Source organism: Scedosporium apiospermum (assembly GCF_000732125.1).
Source record: "Scedosporium apiospermum strain IHEM 14462 chromosome Unknown SEQ_SAPIO_0087, whole genome shotgun sequence".
Classification (NCBI taxonomy): domain Eukaryota; kingdom Fungi; phylum Ascomycota; class Sordariomycetes; order Microascales; family Microascaceae; genus Scedosporium; species Scedosporium apiospermum.
This window is the reverse complement of record NW_015971788.1, coordinates 344,077-358,627: the sequence shown is the minus strand read 5'-3', so window position 1 is coordinate 358,627 and position 14,551 is coordinate 344,077. Positions and strand designations below refer to the sequence as shown.

General features: G+C 52.1%; 5 protein-coding genes across 5 annotated transcripts; all 5 read right to left on the bottom strand.

The window, feature by feature from the left end:
- Nucleotides 1-888: 888 nt before the first annotated feature.
- On the bottom strand, nt 889-3,035 carry SAPIO_CDS2816 (uncharacterized protein; the record flags this gene model as incomplete). The annotated part of the gene is made up of 4 exons (XM_016785743.1): nt 889-1,981; nt 2,052-2,529; nt 2,579-2,589; nt 2,806-3,035. The coding sequence occupies 4 exons, from the start codon at nt 3,033-3,035 to the stop codon at nt 889-891; spliced, it is 1,812 nt and encodes a 603-aa protein (XP_016644525.1).
- Nucleotides 3,036-3,905: 870 nt separating this feature from the next.
- Nucleotides 3,906-6,433, bottom strand: SAPIO_CDS2815 (Histone deacetylase; the record flags this gene model as incomplete). The annotated part of the gene is made up of 5 exons (XM_016785742.1): nt 3,906-4,222; nt 4,299-4,473; nt 4,533-4,628; nt 4,708-4,768; nt 4,851-6,433. The coding sequence occupies 5 exons, from the start codon at nt 6,431-6,433 to the stop codon at nt 3,906-3,908; spliced, it is 2,232 nt and encodes a 743-aa protein (XP_016644524.1).
- A 1,402-nt stretch (nt 6,434-7,835) lies between these two features.
- Nucleotides 7,836-9,186, bottom strand: SAPIO_CDS2814 (F-box domain protein; the record flags this gene model as incomplete). The annotated part of the gene is made up of 2 exons (XM_016785741.1): nt 7,836-8,330; nt 8,413-9,186. 2 exons carry the CDS (start codon nt 9,184-9,186, stop codon nt 7,836-7,838), a joined length of 1,269 nt encoding a protein of 422 aa, XP_016644523.1.
- A 1,260-nt stretch (nt 9,187-10,446) lies between these two features.
- Nucleotides 10,447-11,340, bottom strand: SAPIO_CDS2813 (uncharacterized protein; the record flags this gene model as incomplete). Its single annotated transcript, XM_016785740.1, has 2 exons — nt 10,447-11,042; nt 11,154-11,340. The coding sequence occupies 2 exons, from the start codon at nt 11,338-11,340 to the stop codon at nt 10,447-10,449; spliced, it is 783 nt and encodes a 260-aa protein (XP_016644522.1).
- A 1,436-nt stretch (nt 11,341-12,776) lies between these two features.
- Nucleotides 12,777-13,840, bottom strand: SAPIO_CDS2812 (uncharacterized protein; the record flags this gene model as incomplete). Its single annotated transcript, XM_016785739.1, has 5 exons — nt 12,777-12,910; nt 13,069-13,149; nt 13,220-13,609; nt 13,690-13,729; nt 13,820-13,840. The coding sequence occupies 5 exons, from the start codon at nt 13,838-13,840 to the stop codon at nt 12,777-12,779; spliced, it is 666 nt and encodes a 221-aa protein (XP_016644521.1).
- Nucleotides 13,841-14,551: the final 711 nt, after the last annotated feature.

Genomic DNA, 14,551 nt, shown 5'->3' with positions numbered 1-14,551 from the left:
AGGTCTTGGTCTTTCTCAACTCGGGGTTTGGCGGACCGCGTGGTTTCCTAGTTTCCAAAGAGTTACGGGGCTCTATCAACGTTCTTGTCGTAGCTTCCCACGTTGAAATCTCTACAGGGTGACTGCAACTCCGCGACGATGAGGGGAAAGAAGGGATGAAGAAGTAGGCATCAGAAGTACAGAAAGCCAAGAAATTGGCACTCCTACCCGTTAACTCCTGCAACGTCTTTACAGCCAGTCCACTTTCCCACTTGGGTGGGCGAGGCATGTGGAAAGTATCCTTCCTTGCATGCGCCATAACATGTGAATGTCTGGTCAAGTAAGTACATGCTATGTTTCTCAGGATGGCTTTGCTTGGGGTAGGCACGTCCAAGGCTCATGAGATCGCGTTCATGAAGTCGGAGGCGCAGGGACGAGCAATAAGGGCCAACCCATTTTCGGCAACGTAAATCGTATTTAGAAGGGTACCTAAAACATGACGTCTCTGATGATCTACGGGGATAACCCAGAATCCCTCAACTAAACATACAACCATCGACCCCTTTCCCCTTCGAAGCATTTGTATTGTTGAAGTAGGAATAAAAAAGGGGGGTTTCTTCTCATTTTTCCTCCTTCCTGCGTCCTGCCCGCTCGTTCCTGGTTATGGTCCTGGCGTTCCCTTATCAATAGTCGCACAATCTATCATGCTATAAACCCTGTAATCCCCATGCGGTTCCCTTGGTAGGAATAAGAGAAAACAAGAACAGTAATAAAGAGCCTCCTCTCATGGGGCGCCAGCCTGGATTCAATACTCTTCTTCAAAAAGGACGAAGAAGCAGTGAGCCCCGAAGCTCGCTTAACAGCGCGGAGAACTCGAGGGGAGATAAAATACAAAAAGGGACGTAATCACTAAAACGCCGCACCAGGACCATCCCCCGCCAAGCTTCTCATACTATTCTCGCTCAAATCGCTCCTGAGCTCCCAAACCTTGGCATCGCGCTCCAACTTATCCCACTGCCGAAGGTTCTTGCTCAGCTTATCCTGCTTGATCCTCAGCTCCTCGCGCAGCTTCTCCTCCTCCTCGCGGAGCTTCTTGTAGTGGGCCTCGACGTCGCGCGTGACGCCCGTCGTCAGCGGCGTGATGGACGGGTCTACTTTGCCGCCGTTGATGACGGGGGGCATCGTGGACCATAGGCTTTGCGCGAGGGTGGGACGCGCGCTGGGGGCTCCGAGCTGGGAGGCTGGGGCTGTAGGGGGGTTGAAGGACTTGTTGGTATTCGCAGGTAATTGGCTTGCCGAGGAGACAGAGTAGCGGGGACCGGTTGGGATACCGCCGGGCCCGGGAGACGTCGCGGCAGGCGCTTGAGCTGCTGGCGTCGCGTGCCGAGGGGGCGCGGGTGAACCCCAGGAGCCACGGGGACCGCGACTGTTGTAGGGTGCTCTCGCGGGAGGGACGTAGCCTCGTGGTCCCGTGGGGGGTACTGATGGGCTAGTAGCACCGGATCGAGTGGGACCCGTCGGGGGTGCAAGAGCGGCGGGGGAGGGTGCCGGCGGGGTGGGTGGAGCCATGGTCCTGGGGGCTCCAGAGGGGCCAGTGGGTGGCTGTCGAAGGGCGGCGGGTCCACGAGGAGGAGACCTCTGAGCCTGGGACCCAGATTCTTGGGTGCTCAGTTTGGGAACCTCTCGCGGCGCGAGTATGGGTGTAGCGTTGGCTGAGTAGTGGGGGGTTTGTTCGCGGGACGGGGGTCGAGAATGGGCAATGCTGGATGCACGACGAGGAGAAGATCGTCTGGAAGCAGACTGAGGGTAGATGTTGGGCGAAAATGTGGTAGAAGCCCTCTGGGGAGAGCGGACAGCTAGAGGAAGGGCTCGGTCGTCCCGTCGTCCCTGGCTACGGGAGCGAGGCCGATAAGGCCCTCCTCGAGGTCCCGTCGGGGGAGTTCTCCTAAAGGGTGACCTCTCCCGAGGTGGGCGATCCCTATTGAAAGGGGAACGCGAGCGTCTGTTGTCACTGTGGCGGGTCAGTCAGGAATGTATGATCTATCATGCAAACGGGGTTGATCCTACCGTACGTCATCTCTGTCCCGTGTCCGATCGCGATCCCTTTCTCGTTCGCGGTCTCGGTCCCTCGATCTCTCTCGTTCACGCTCGCGTTCGCGTTCGCGATCCCGGTCTCGATCTCTGTCGGACCTCTCCCAATCACGCTCGCGCGGCTTCTCCCTATCTCTGTTCTCCCAATCCCTGTCTCGGCGCGGCGAGCGACCACGGTCGCGGCTGTCTTCTCTGGGGGCAGGCGACCGGGCGGGGCTGCGACGGTTGGGGCTTCGGCGTGGAGAGTAACGCCTCGGGGGACTACGCGAACGATCACGACGTCTCCAGTCGCGGTCGCGGTCGCGGGATCGGTCTCGTCGGTATCTATCCGCACTACGCGATCGACGCCGGGGTGACCTTTGAGGCACATAGCTGTCTGAGGTGGGCAACGGGCTTCGAGGGCGTGGGCTGCGAGGACGATCTCGCGCTGGACTTCGTGCTCTTCGGGGGGAGCGGTCTCTGTTGAATGGCCGCCAAGATTCGCCCATACCATACATTTTTACCTCACCATCCTCATACCTAAGGAAGGGGGGATATCAGTTGGTATTCTTCAGGTCTTTGTTTTTGTGGTTCGGTAGGGAGGTGGAGGAATAGTGTTCGGATGAAAGCGAATGAGAGTAAAAAGGGTAGAGTGTAAAGGGGGAAAATGAATGTCGGCAGGGGAAAGGTGGGTACTTGTGCACATAGAAAAAGGCAGATGGAATTGAAAAGAGAAGGAAGGAGTAAAGCACAAACCTTCTGCTCCTGGTGTCCCGGTCTCGGTCCCGCGACCGATCTCTGTCCCTGTCTCTATCTCTCTCTCGGTCTCTATCCCAGTCTCGATCCCGGTCTCGATCTCGATCTCTATCCCTATCACGGTCGCGATCTCTATCCCTGTCCCTATCCCTGTCCCTATCCCGCTCCCTTTCCCGCTCGCGATCGCGCTCGCGATCTCGGTCCCGGTCTCGATCTCGGTCGCGATCCATGATCAATTCGGCAAATTCTTCAAATCGTTGCGAGAGGGGCGAAAGGAAGTAGACGAGAGAAGCCACAAATCCAGAGCTCTAACTAGGAGCAGCCAAAGCTAAATAGCATAGAAAAGCAAAAAGGCAAAACGATCAAGAATTAAACTGAAGAAAAAAGTGGCAAAAAAAAAAAAAAAAATGCAAGGCTGAAAGTCGAGCAACCTTCCGCGCCCGCTTCCAAATGGGAGAAAAAGTTGCGGCAAAAGGGAATAAACCACCAACACCGAGGGGGTATAGACACAACGAAGAGTTCCTCTTGTAGGTCGCGATTTCGGACGTCGACGGGAGCAGGAGTCGAGATGGGCTCCTGTTGCGGACTGCGAGTTAGGCAGCTTGTTGCTTGAGAAGTTACGCGATGGGCTGGGCTGGAGCGAAAAAGGGAGTGCGGTCGGATCGAGACGGCTTGGCAGAATTGCGGAATTCGGTGCTTTAATTTTCCGGCGCCGACACCTTTCCGAAAACAGCTATGAAGCTTGAGGTCTTATAATTACAAGGTACCCGATACCGAGGTACTTCGTCTCACCATGAATTCACCAGCATTCCAGTCGAGATTCCTCGATGATGGGATTGAAACGGATTGAGGCTCATGCCAATTATTTCGTCATGGCCGCTGGATATAAACATTAATATAGACAAATTTTGATACGATTCCCATCGAAAACAAGAGGCGAGACGAGCTCGTCACAAACCAAGTGATGGACATCATTGGTAACTCATGCCTTCGTTGAGGAAGATATCGACACATGGCGCACACCGGGAGATGAATTAAAAAAGAGAAGAAAACAAATGATGAACTTCCGACCCTTTCCCAATCTACTACAATAAGAGCGCTCACTCCATTTTCTCATCTTCTGTGGTATCACCATCTTCCTCCCTCACCCGATCTAGAATCCACCCCTGTACCTCGCCGGCGTGCGAGTGCATCATCTTGCTCAGACCCGACGCGCTGCTATGTATGACGTTGCCGAAGCGGCGCTTCGTTACGCGCCGACGGAGTTCGGGATCGATCCAGCAGGCGTGGTCGTTATCCACGTACACGAGCGAGTGATCCTTGTACCAGGAGGTCAGGTCGTGGTAGATGTCGGATTTGACAGCCCGCAGGTTTCCGTTGACGAAGTTGACGATCCCGGTAATTTTGCCCATAGAATCTGGAACTCCAAGAAAGTGTTAGTAAAAGAAGGGGGAGTAAAATGCACATCCGAAATTGGTATTCGAAAGACAAACCTCGGCATGTCAACAACGAACGGATGCCAATGTGGGCGTAGCCGACACCGATGAGGAAAATCTCGGTCTCATCGGAGTACAATTGGAGGTAATTATCCCATAGGTAGCAGACAAGCTCTTGGATCCTCGCCTCAAGAGCTTTCTCGGCTAGACTAGGCATGAAGGGTACGATATCCTATTAAATCTAAAGTTAGAAACAGGATTCAAGCTTCCTCTCGTCTGGGGTCAGCATACGCTCTCTTCGGGTTCAGGCCCTGCAGGTATATTGATGTCCATCACGCCGAACTTGTGTTGGACAGCCCAGTCGATGAACTGGAGAACCTCGTCAACCTGATTAGGAGACGTTAGTATTTAGTTGGGCACGGAGCTGCGTCCGAAGCGCTGTGCAAGTAGAGGGAGAATTTCATACCACGAAAGCATTGTGAGGATCAAAGGAATTGTCAACATCCAGTTGGCCAACGAGTTGGGGTCTAAATCCGGAATATTAGCCATCAGCCAACACGGCCAAACAAGGCAAAGCATAGTTGCTTTCAAAGTCAATCGGTGACGTACGGATCATGGATGATCACCAAGAGGCGGCGCGCATTATGGATGCTGGGGGTAACTAAAACCTGGTTCTCGAATGTCTTGAAAAGAGCCTCGCGGTGAATATGTAGTGGCATCATCTTATGCTTCCTCTGCAACCTCTGCAGTTGAGAGTCCCGTATAACGTCATGGAGCCTGGTCGCATGGAGGTTTGCCACGTCCGGAGCGCTAAGAACGCCTTGTCGCATACACTCCCAGTAGGGAGCCTGATAGGCTTGAACCTTGGCTAGGACGCGCGCGGCTTCTTTGTTGATCTTGGGGATCTCCATGCGCGGAGGAGGCTCCCCCATCAGCGTGCGGGCCACAGCAAGCGCAGATTGGGAAATCGCCTTGAGATTGTATCCTCCCTCGAGGCAGACTGCGACCTTGCCTTCGGCGAGAGACATGAGCATGTGTGTCATGTGGGCGTAGCAGGGGGGAGTGACGAAGCACCCGCCAAGCTCGTCTCCCTTAGCAGCATCGAAGCCGGCGGATACAACGACAAGATCGGGATCGAACTCCTTGGCGATGGGCATGACGATCCTTTGGAAAGCCGCCATGTATTCTCCGTCTCCCATACCCTGGTCGTGCCAGCCAATGTTGATGTTCCTTCCTAGTCCGAGGCCTGAGCCACAGTTCCCCAGGCCGCCATCGGGGATGTCGGGATTTTCGGGCTCTCCAGGGTAGAACTCGCCGTTTTGGTACACATGAATGGAAATATATAACACGTTCGGGTCTTGATAGAATATATTTTGAACACCGTTTCCGTGATGTACATCCCAGTCAAGAATAAGCACCTTCCGGCACTTCTCGGGGTATTGCCTCTGGCATACTCGAACAGCAACGGGGACGTTGTTGAAGAAACAGAACCCCATCGCATGGTTATATTCGGCATGATGGCCGGGTGGACGGATGACAGCAAACGCGTTTTTTAGCGTGCCCTCGACAACGTGTCTGCATGTCTCAATCGCACCCCCGGCGGAGAGAAGGGCGGCAGCAAAAGACATGCTGCCGACATAGAGTGAGTCGCGACCTTGGTCCTTGATCTTTGTGAGTATGCGCAGCTCTTGGTAGCTCATACTTGCCAACGACTTGACCCAGTCGTAGTGGTGAGGGTGGTGGGCAGTGCAGATCTCCTCCTTTGTCGCATTACGGGCGGCGATGCGGTACATGTATTTGTTAGGTGCGTCGCGAAGGATCTTGGGCAGATCCTTGTGAGGTCCGGTGTAGACAAGGCCGCCCTCCTTGAATGTATTAAAAATCTCCTCGATGCGACGGGGATCCTCGGGATGGTGGTCGTGAGGACTCCAGTCGACGTTCATGTGCAGTTTCATTCTATCATCATAGCATACACCGGTTGGTTGTAGGCCTTTCCTGTTGAGTAGAGATCCGCGGACTGTGGGGTGATAGAGGAGCTCTTCATTTGCCACACCCGAGTCAGAGGAAGACTCCTCTTCTTCCCCGTCCTCATTCACGACATGGTCGGCCTGGAAGCCGTTCATGGACACATCATCACTGGTCGCACGGGACTGACCCGGCGTGGTGGTATTGGGATTGGCGCCGTCACTCATACTGTCAGGCGACGGTGCAGAAGGGCGAGATGCCTTTGTGCGCGAGATGCATATATCACAGCGGGTTTCGTATAAGGCAAAAGAGTTGCAGGTGGAGGACAGATGCAGGAAGAAGGCGCTTAGGAGAGGCGCGGGAGCTAGCTCCCAAAATTCCGACGGGCCTGAGAGCAAGTTAGCAAGGGAAGACTGGCGTTGAGAGGAAAGTGATAGAGATCGATGCTCTCTGTTTAGTCGCGACCTTTACGTCCGAAGGCGATAACTCGGGTCGGGCGAGACGGTATGAGTCAACAAATAGCGGATGTCCTCAAATACGATCAACTGCACCAGTTCCCCCGACATATTTGAGGGCTGTTCTTTCATGACAAGGGGTAGAGGAGAATATGGAATGATGGAAGGGGGCGACCTACTAACGTGTTTGAGAAGAGTAATGCTGGAGGGCTCTACACAATTGTTTTAGTGGTTGAGTGAAGCAGATGTGGGGAGGGTGTAAAGATGAAAATGAAAGGAAAAGTAAAGGATAAGAGAGAGAATAGGAAGGGATGAAGAAGGGGAGGGGAGATCAATAATAGGGAGAAGTGTGAATCTCTCAGACAAGAATGTGAATAACAAGTGAGCGTCACAGGAGGGACATACAGGAAAAGAAACCCCAGACCAGTCGCGCTTTCCTGGGAGTAAAATTTAGGAGGCTATCCCCAGAATTCCTTTTACGCGACTGCGAATTTGGTGGTTTCGTACAGTTTAACCAAGGGTGGGATGCGAAAGAGGAGGATTAATACCGAGTAGAGCAGGAGATGTATGGGCAATGTAAGGTCGAGGTTCGCAATGTCTGTATTGATAGATCCATGCGGCAGGAGCACTAACCAAGGCCGGGCTAATGGCGCCTCTTTCACCATGCTCTAGTGGTCTTGGTGGCTGAAGCACCACACAAGCCACAGCTCCCGGCACCGCAGTCCGCCCCTTGGGAATGCACTCTCATCCGTCTGTTCCGTATCAATTTTTAGACCGAATACCTTATCATCTAGATCCATACGAAGTAGTCCATAGTTAATATAGTTCTCCTATCTTCATAGTCTATGAAATGGCCAAAAGTAATCAATATAGGTTCTATATGTACGAAGTAAATGGTACACACGGATCAACGAGACGACGAAGGTGCGGCAGACAACCGTCTTTTGATCAACTGGGAATTAATCGCTTGACAGCTCTCATTCCATCTATATACTCCCTTAGACAACCCAAAAAAACTTCAGCCATCATAGGTCTCCATCCACAGGCGTATCTGAGTATGGAGGCCCAGGCTGCTGGAAAAGAAACGAAGATCCCCAAAGAGGAAAAAAAAAAAAAAATAACATTAACATTCCGCCGCTCCAAGCCCAGTGTTATTCATCGCCACGTCCCACTGTCAATGTACGCCCTCTGCGAGCGCAAGCCGGTTGCTTGGGCCAGACTGCGTAGGATACGACCAAGCGTCATTACCACTTCCATCGTCTCCGCGAGGATTAAATGTCGAGTAAGACCTGATGTACGTTGCAGGCTCTGGAAGAGATCCATCCGCACTACTATCCGACCTAAGGCGTTCAACCTCGTCGTCTCGCTCGTCTTCAAAGTCGACAATACCACCGACCGTGTCAGTTGGGACGGGCAGTTTCTCGAGCCAGCTCCTCTCTTCCAATACAGCCCGGATGGAAGCTTGGAGAGACTCTTGGTCATCAACGAACCCCGGATGCCGAAGATGAACATCCGAGATGAGTCGCTTCTTAGAATAACTGTAAATGGACTCGAAGTAAAGCACAAGCTCTTTCGGATCAAGCTTGGCGTAAGTTCGAATGATCCTGCCAAGCCGGCTTGGGTCGTTCCATCGCACTTCAGCATCAGAGACTTGACTCGTCCCGTAGCCCTGGTACATGTTAACTAAATGCCACCGGATTCTGAAGAAAAAAAAAGAGGGGGGGTTGGGAGACGAAAAGATGGGAACAAACCTCAACAAGATTCTGCTCAAGCTTCGGGCAGATATAATGCTGAACTAGGTGGAACACAGCCGTGAGTAGATCCAACAATTCAAGCAACTCCGCAGTCGAATACATCCTCATCTGGCAAACACGGATGTCATCAACGAAGGCCGATGGCTGCGCATCACGAGGCCGTCGAAAATCGCCGTGGAAGTAGAACGTGTACAGCCACCAGCGATACAATGCCCGCCGGAACTTGTGCTGCTCGTGGTCATCCAGGAAGCGACAGTAGGCTGGCTGTTTGATCCAGCGCAAATGTGGGAAAATTTCCTCCCACTGTCGCACAACTAGACAGTATTGTAGAAGACGATCGAGGTCTCCTGCATGAAGGACAACCGTCTGCAAAGGTGCATGATGGCCAGTGTTGGGCCTCGCTGCCTTCTTACCGATTCGTTGGAAACCGTTTGAATCCTGTTCGGGCTTGTCGGCATGTTGAAAGCCACCGTGTGCGAGTATGGTCCTACAATGACTCTGGCGGCGCTGGAAAATGACGCGACGAGGCTGATAAGTGTGTCCGCGGACCTCAAGGTCTTCTTCGGAGGCGGTGAGAACTTGGACAAGCTCGTCCAATGGGCTGAAATCCCGTTGAAGAATCGGCAGGAGAATCCCGGCTCTGTTGGACTTGATCATAATATTGAATGACCGGTTGACCTGGGTAAGGTTGAAGACGCTCTTGACGTCTAGGTACTGGCAAATGTCCAAACGGACCTCCGTAGGGAGGTCCTCAAGTGATGCTGAAGACATTTTGTAGAGTCCTTGATCGGGTAGGTCCTTTGTCATTAACAAAACGTGTCGAGGTGGTTGCTAGGTCGACTGATGTTCTATGTGGTATGTCTGGGAGATGATAGTGAAATAGTAGGATGAGATGGCTGCAATGTGCGAAAGCGACGTTTGTTCTAGTTGAATGAAAATGAAGATGAAATGAAAATTTGAAGGGATGAATGAGAATGAAGCTCTATCGAGCAAAGATATATCGACCAGATATGTATATCAGAGCTGCGTAATGTTCACTTGAAATGGACTGGGCTGGACGATTCCAGATGTCAGTATCAGGACTGATAACATCACGAACAAAGACCAGGCAGACTGACCAACAATTTGATCATAATACAGGTTGAATTAAATCAGACTCGAGAGGTCTTTGAGTTCTTTCAAGCACCGCTTTCGGGATCGCGAGTGCTGGAAGCTTCGATGAAGCTGTCTTGTCCGGACTGATCCTCTCAGTTAGTCATCACATCACGACAATTCAACATTGAACTCGAGAGTTCACCACTTACACCTAATCCGGGAGGTGTCGATTACGACGAAATGAGCACAAACAGCTCACAAAATACAACTTAGAAAAAGTGTGTCCGGGGAGGTTGTTCACTCCCCAATTGCGCCGAGGCCGAACAATGACCTCGACGCGTCAAGACACGTAAGTTACTTTTCTACCACCCCGACGTTGGGGCTTGAAAAGGTAGAGGCGATAACGGCCGTCTGGGTGGTTTGGGAATGGGTTGTTTGAGTCACCGCCATTATGGCGGTTGCATGCTGTTTGGTTGCCATATTCTGTGGACTTGTTTGCTTGCGCTGTTCGATGTAATTGAGTTTGTTTTGTTGTGAGATGGATGAGTGATGGAAGAGAAAAAGGAGGAATTTGAGATGAAGGGAGGCAAGGAAAAGCCATATAAGAGCTGAGTGATTCATTTGGCAAGGTGAAACCAGCCAGGATCGCCTGCTTACTTAATCTGAGAACGCCATTCTGCGATTCTCCGAACTGGGAAATTAGCACGCGATCGATCAATTGGTCAATGCATCAGGACGGGACATCAATTGATCAGAGTCCATTGAACTCTGTTTCGTAGGATGGGCATGTCCCACTGTTGATTCTACACTAGTGTCCGTCCTAACATTGAAGATACAGTTGTGCTGACCCTCGTAAACTCCAGGTGTCCCATGATAAAAAGTAGAAAATAACAACTTCCTTTTCTCCCGGCCCTCCAAGCACTGCCCTCGTCTTGTCTAAGCGAAGAGCATCTTCGTGTCGAGTTCATCCTTGGGCTTCTGTTGGCTGTCCGATCGTAATCCCAGATCCCGCTTCTTAGCCTGCCTCTCCACCACCTGTTCTGCCCTCGCGGAGTGCTTCACCATCTTCTGCCTCCTCAAATCCGACCTGACCTGGTTGGGCGACACGAACTCCTTGTTCTCGTAGATCAACGGCCCACCGAACGAACCTTCTTGTATCACAATTGGCGTCAGGACGAACCGCGGGCCAATCTCCACTAGGCTAATGTCTGTGTCTTTGCTGCCGGCCTTGTGCTTCTTCTGCTTCTTGTCCTCTTCGGCCTCCTCACCCTCCTTGGGAGCTTCTGTCGTGTCGACTTCGTTGATCTGGTAGTTTCGCACCCAAATCTTGCCGTCAAGATATGTGAAGCCGAGGACATGGTCTATGAAGGGCTTGGATTTCCGCGCGCCTTGCGGGACGCCGAAGGTGTGGAGGAAGAGTTCGCGAATAACTTGGAGGTAGGGATCTTGGTCAAAGGCGGCGTCGAAGGAGAGAATAGGTCGCGAGCCCTTGAGGCAGTTTCCAGTGAAGTGTAGTTCTTCCATGGTGTGGACTGTTCATGCACAACAGACGTTAGACTTTGCTCAGACATTGGTCTTTGTCCGTTTCCTTTCAGTTCCTTTTTTTCTCTCCCTCTATGACAAGCGACTCGATGTCAACTCACGGTTTTGAACGTGGAATTTGACGGTAGGACCGTTAGGAACCTTGCTCATCCACATGTATAGATCCTGCGCCTTTCGCGCCTCGAAGAAGAGCACATTGTTGCAGTTGTAGAGTTCGGCAAGCTCGTTGAGCTGGTACAGCTTCGACTTGGAATCGAACTTGGAGTCTTTGCGGCCGTGGGGAAGCATAGATGCAAGATCGTTCAATAGATGTCGGTGCCTAGGCGACTCAGAATGGGCTTGATTAGCACGGTGAACAGTCCGTAGACGGGGGCTTGGCTGGAAGCGCAGAGTCGATGAGCCTACCTGTATGTGACGCCTCTTGAAGAGAGAATCAATACCCTTTGCTTGTTTTTCCTCACTCCATTCTGGCCCTCTGCCTTCTCCCCATTGGTTTTCGATATGGATTTGTATACAGCCGCCATTTTCGTTCGATTTCGTCGTCCAGAAAAGGATGGTTTTCGTGATATTGGGAAAGGCTGCTACAGAAAGGCTGGCTCCAAAATTTTTATTATTTTTTTTTCGTCCCTCCATTGATAAGCGTTCCTTATCGGTGACCGTGCGGCAACCCCTGTGTGTTAACTTAGGTACAAAGTACCAGGTACCTCATTAAATGAGGCAGCTCCAGGGCCTTGGAACCCACCCCGCCTTTTCGGGACCTCGTGCTCTGATGGGATTTGATATGTTGTTTCACTGTTTCTTCCTCCCAGTCCTTCTCCAAGACGAAAGGGAAGAAAGAGGATTTCCCGAAATATTCTTCCTTCGGACGATTGTGAACTATCCGGATGATCATTCATCACCGGAAAGAGTACTTGAGACATTACAAACAGAGCGGCCTGGTGTTGTGAAACGTGGGGTTCCCCTCTCCAAAGATTGCGATAAAGGATGTGACGCTTTTTTTGGTAGACAATTCCTCTGTCGTTTGCGGCATGTAGTCTCAGGTGAGTATTGTTCACGTCGAGAGAGGCCCCCGCGATGTTGTGCCATTGGTTGGAAGGCATCGACTACAAGGTCTCTGCAAGAATTCGAAGATGTGCTGAAAGACAAGGGTAAGGGTGTATCCCCCCCAAAAAAAATTGTTTTCACTGAGCGGCTTCCCAGTCTGCAGAATCGTAGATGGAATGACATTCAAGGCTAAGAGCTTTCCTATCGGAGCCGCCCGTGCACCATGATAGCTTGAGTATACAGGGTGTCCACCTGCGGTACCTGTGTACTCGACAATGCACGCCTCATCGGCCATAAAGCAGACAGACACAACATCGCTGGCGCTGGGCAGGAGCGGTTCAGTACAAAATATCCCCCTACACGAGGACAAGCTTATCAGCGTTCTCTCCAGGCGCTTGCCTGGCAAAAGGAACGCATTTGCGCCAGCACGCGCGTAAATCGGAGAGTCAGGGACACAAGGAGGGACGGAGGGACAGAGGGACGTCAGGGTGGTAAGAGAAATTAAGAACAACAGCAAGACTCCGGTCACAATAAAGAAAAAAAAAAGCCCCTAAATGATGTCCGTTGTGCGTAATCCCCCTTCCAATCTCACGCCTCGTTACATGTCCAGACGTATAAAGATGCCCACGCATCAGAAACAGCCTACCCGTAGCCCGACAAACCCAGCAAAGGAATTGACTTTAGCAGCACTTTCCGCCCTTCGCCGCGCCATCCTCCGCCGGCTTGCTGAGGGAAATGTTGGTGCCGGTTCCGATGGTGGCTTGGGCGCCGTCGCCGCTGTCGAGGGACTTGCTTGATACGATTCGGTAGATTTCTGGGGAGGGGGAAGAATCATTGTTAGCATCATAGTGTCGCACGTCCAGGGATGTCCAGGGCAGACAAGAGGGGTGGTGGGTGGTGGGTGGTGGGGTGAGGCTTAGATGGTGGGCAAGAAGGCGGGGGTAGGCGGGCGTGTGGACAGGGGGCGCATACCAGTGAGAATATTTTGGAATGCAAGCTCGACGTTGCTAGCATCAAGGGCAGAAGTCTCGATAAAGGAGAGGTGGTTTTCGCCTGGTAAAAAAGGGGTCAGTATTCCGGGTTTGTCCTTGGGGCCTGGAGGATAGTGGCGATAGGGACACACTAGCAAAGGCCTTGGCCTCGTCCGTAGGCACAGCTCGCAGGTGCCTCAAATCGCTCTTGTTGCCGACTAGCATGATAACGATGTTGGAGTCGGCATGACCCCTCAGTTCCTTCAGCCACCGGTTGACGTTCTCGTAGGTCTGGTGCTTGCTGATATCGTAGACGAGAAGCGCGCCGACGGCACCGCGGTAGTAGGCCGAAGTGATGGCTCGGTATCGCTCCTGTCCGGCGGTATCCCAAATCTGGGCCTTGATGGTCTTGGAGTCCACCTGGATAGACCGCGTAGCAAATTCTACACCAATAGTGGACTTGGAATCCAGGTTGAACTCATTGCGGGTGAAACGACTCAACAGGTTGGACTTTCCGACACCAGAGTCGCCGATCAACACGACTGTTGTTGTACGCAATGTCAGTAGGCAGTTTCTCTCGCATTCATCTCGGTGTATGACGCTGTAGGGAGGAGCAGTCGACGGGGAGGCAAGTCGCGAGGGCAGGCACCTTTGAAGAGGAACTATGAGATGGTGGGTGGTGGTTAGCGTCGAGAAGCCACGGGATCAGATGCGGTGAGCTGTGCAACGGGGGGGAAACGTAGGGGGCTCACATCATATTCGTCGTTGGCCATGATGGGCGATTTGGGAGCTGGATGGCAACTAGTCTGGAGAAGATGAGGCTGGCTACGAAATGCAAGCGCAGGTTTGAGTTGTATTCAGGAGTGAGTTGGATAGTCGAAGTGGAGGTCGCGGCTCTGTTCAGATGGCTCCAACTCTGAAATCGAGGAGACATCAAATGGACAGTGCAGTCCAAGTCTTTGCCTGCAGTGGAATGGTCCAGTCAGGCACACACAATCAATGCATAACCAAGACACAACAACATTGAACATTACACAGTGGCCTGGACTGGGGCAAGGTACCTTTGGCGTGGTCTCTTTGTTCGCTTTTTGTGTGGAATGAATGGTGAATTGGGAGTAGATGAGGACCGCAGTCAAGAGATACAAAGTACATGTACCTAGCCCCCTTTGTACCCAGTACCAGTTTACCATACCTCGACTGGCCAATCTTGAATTGATTGGTGCTCCCCGCCATGGTTAGGCCAAGCCATAATATCCTGTCCACATTGCCCTCTCGCCTATCGAGGACACTTCAGAGGTCGCTCTACTGTATTAACTGCCAATCTCACCAAAAGCCCGAAATCGAGAAATAATTTGGCAGCCTTCCACAACCGACGCCAGGCAGCAGAATTAATAGAACATTGAAATTAGAAAGTATTGTCGTATCACATGTACGACGCCGGCGGTTTGAAACAAACCGTTAGAGGATCGAACCTATTCGCTATC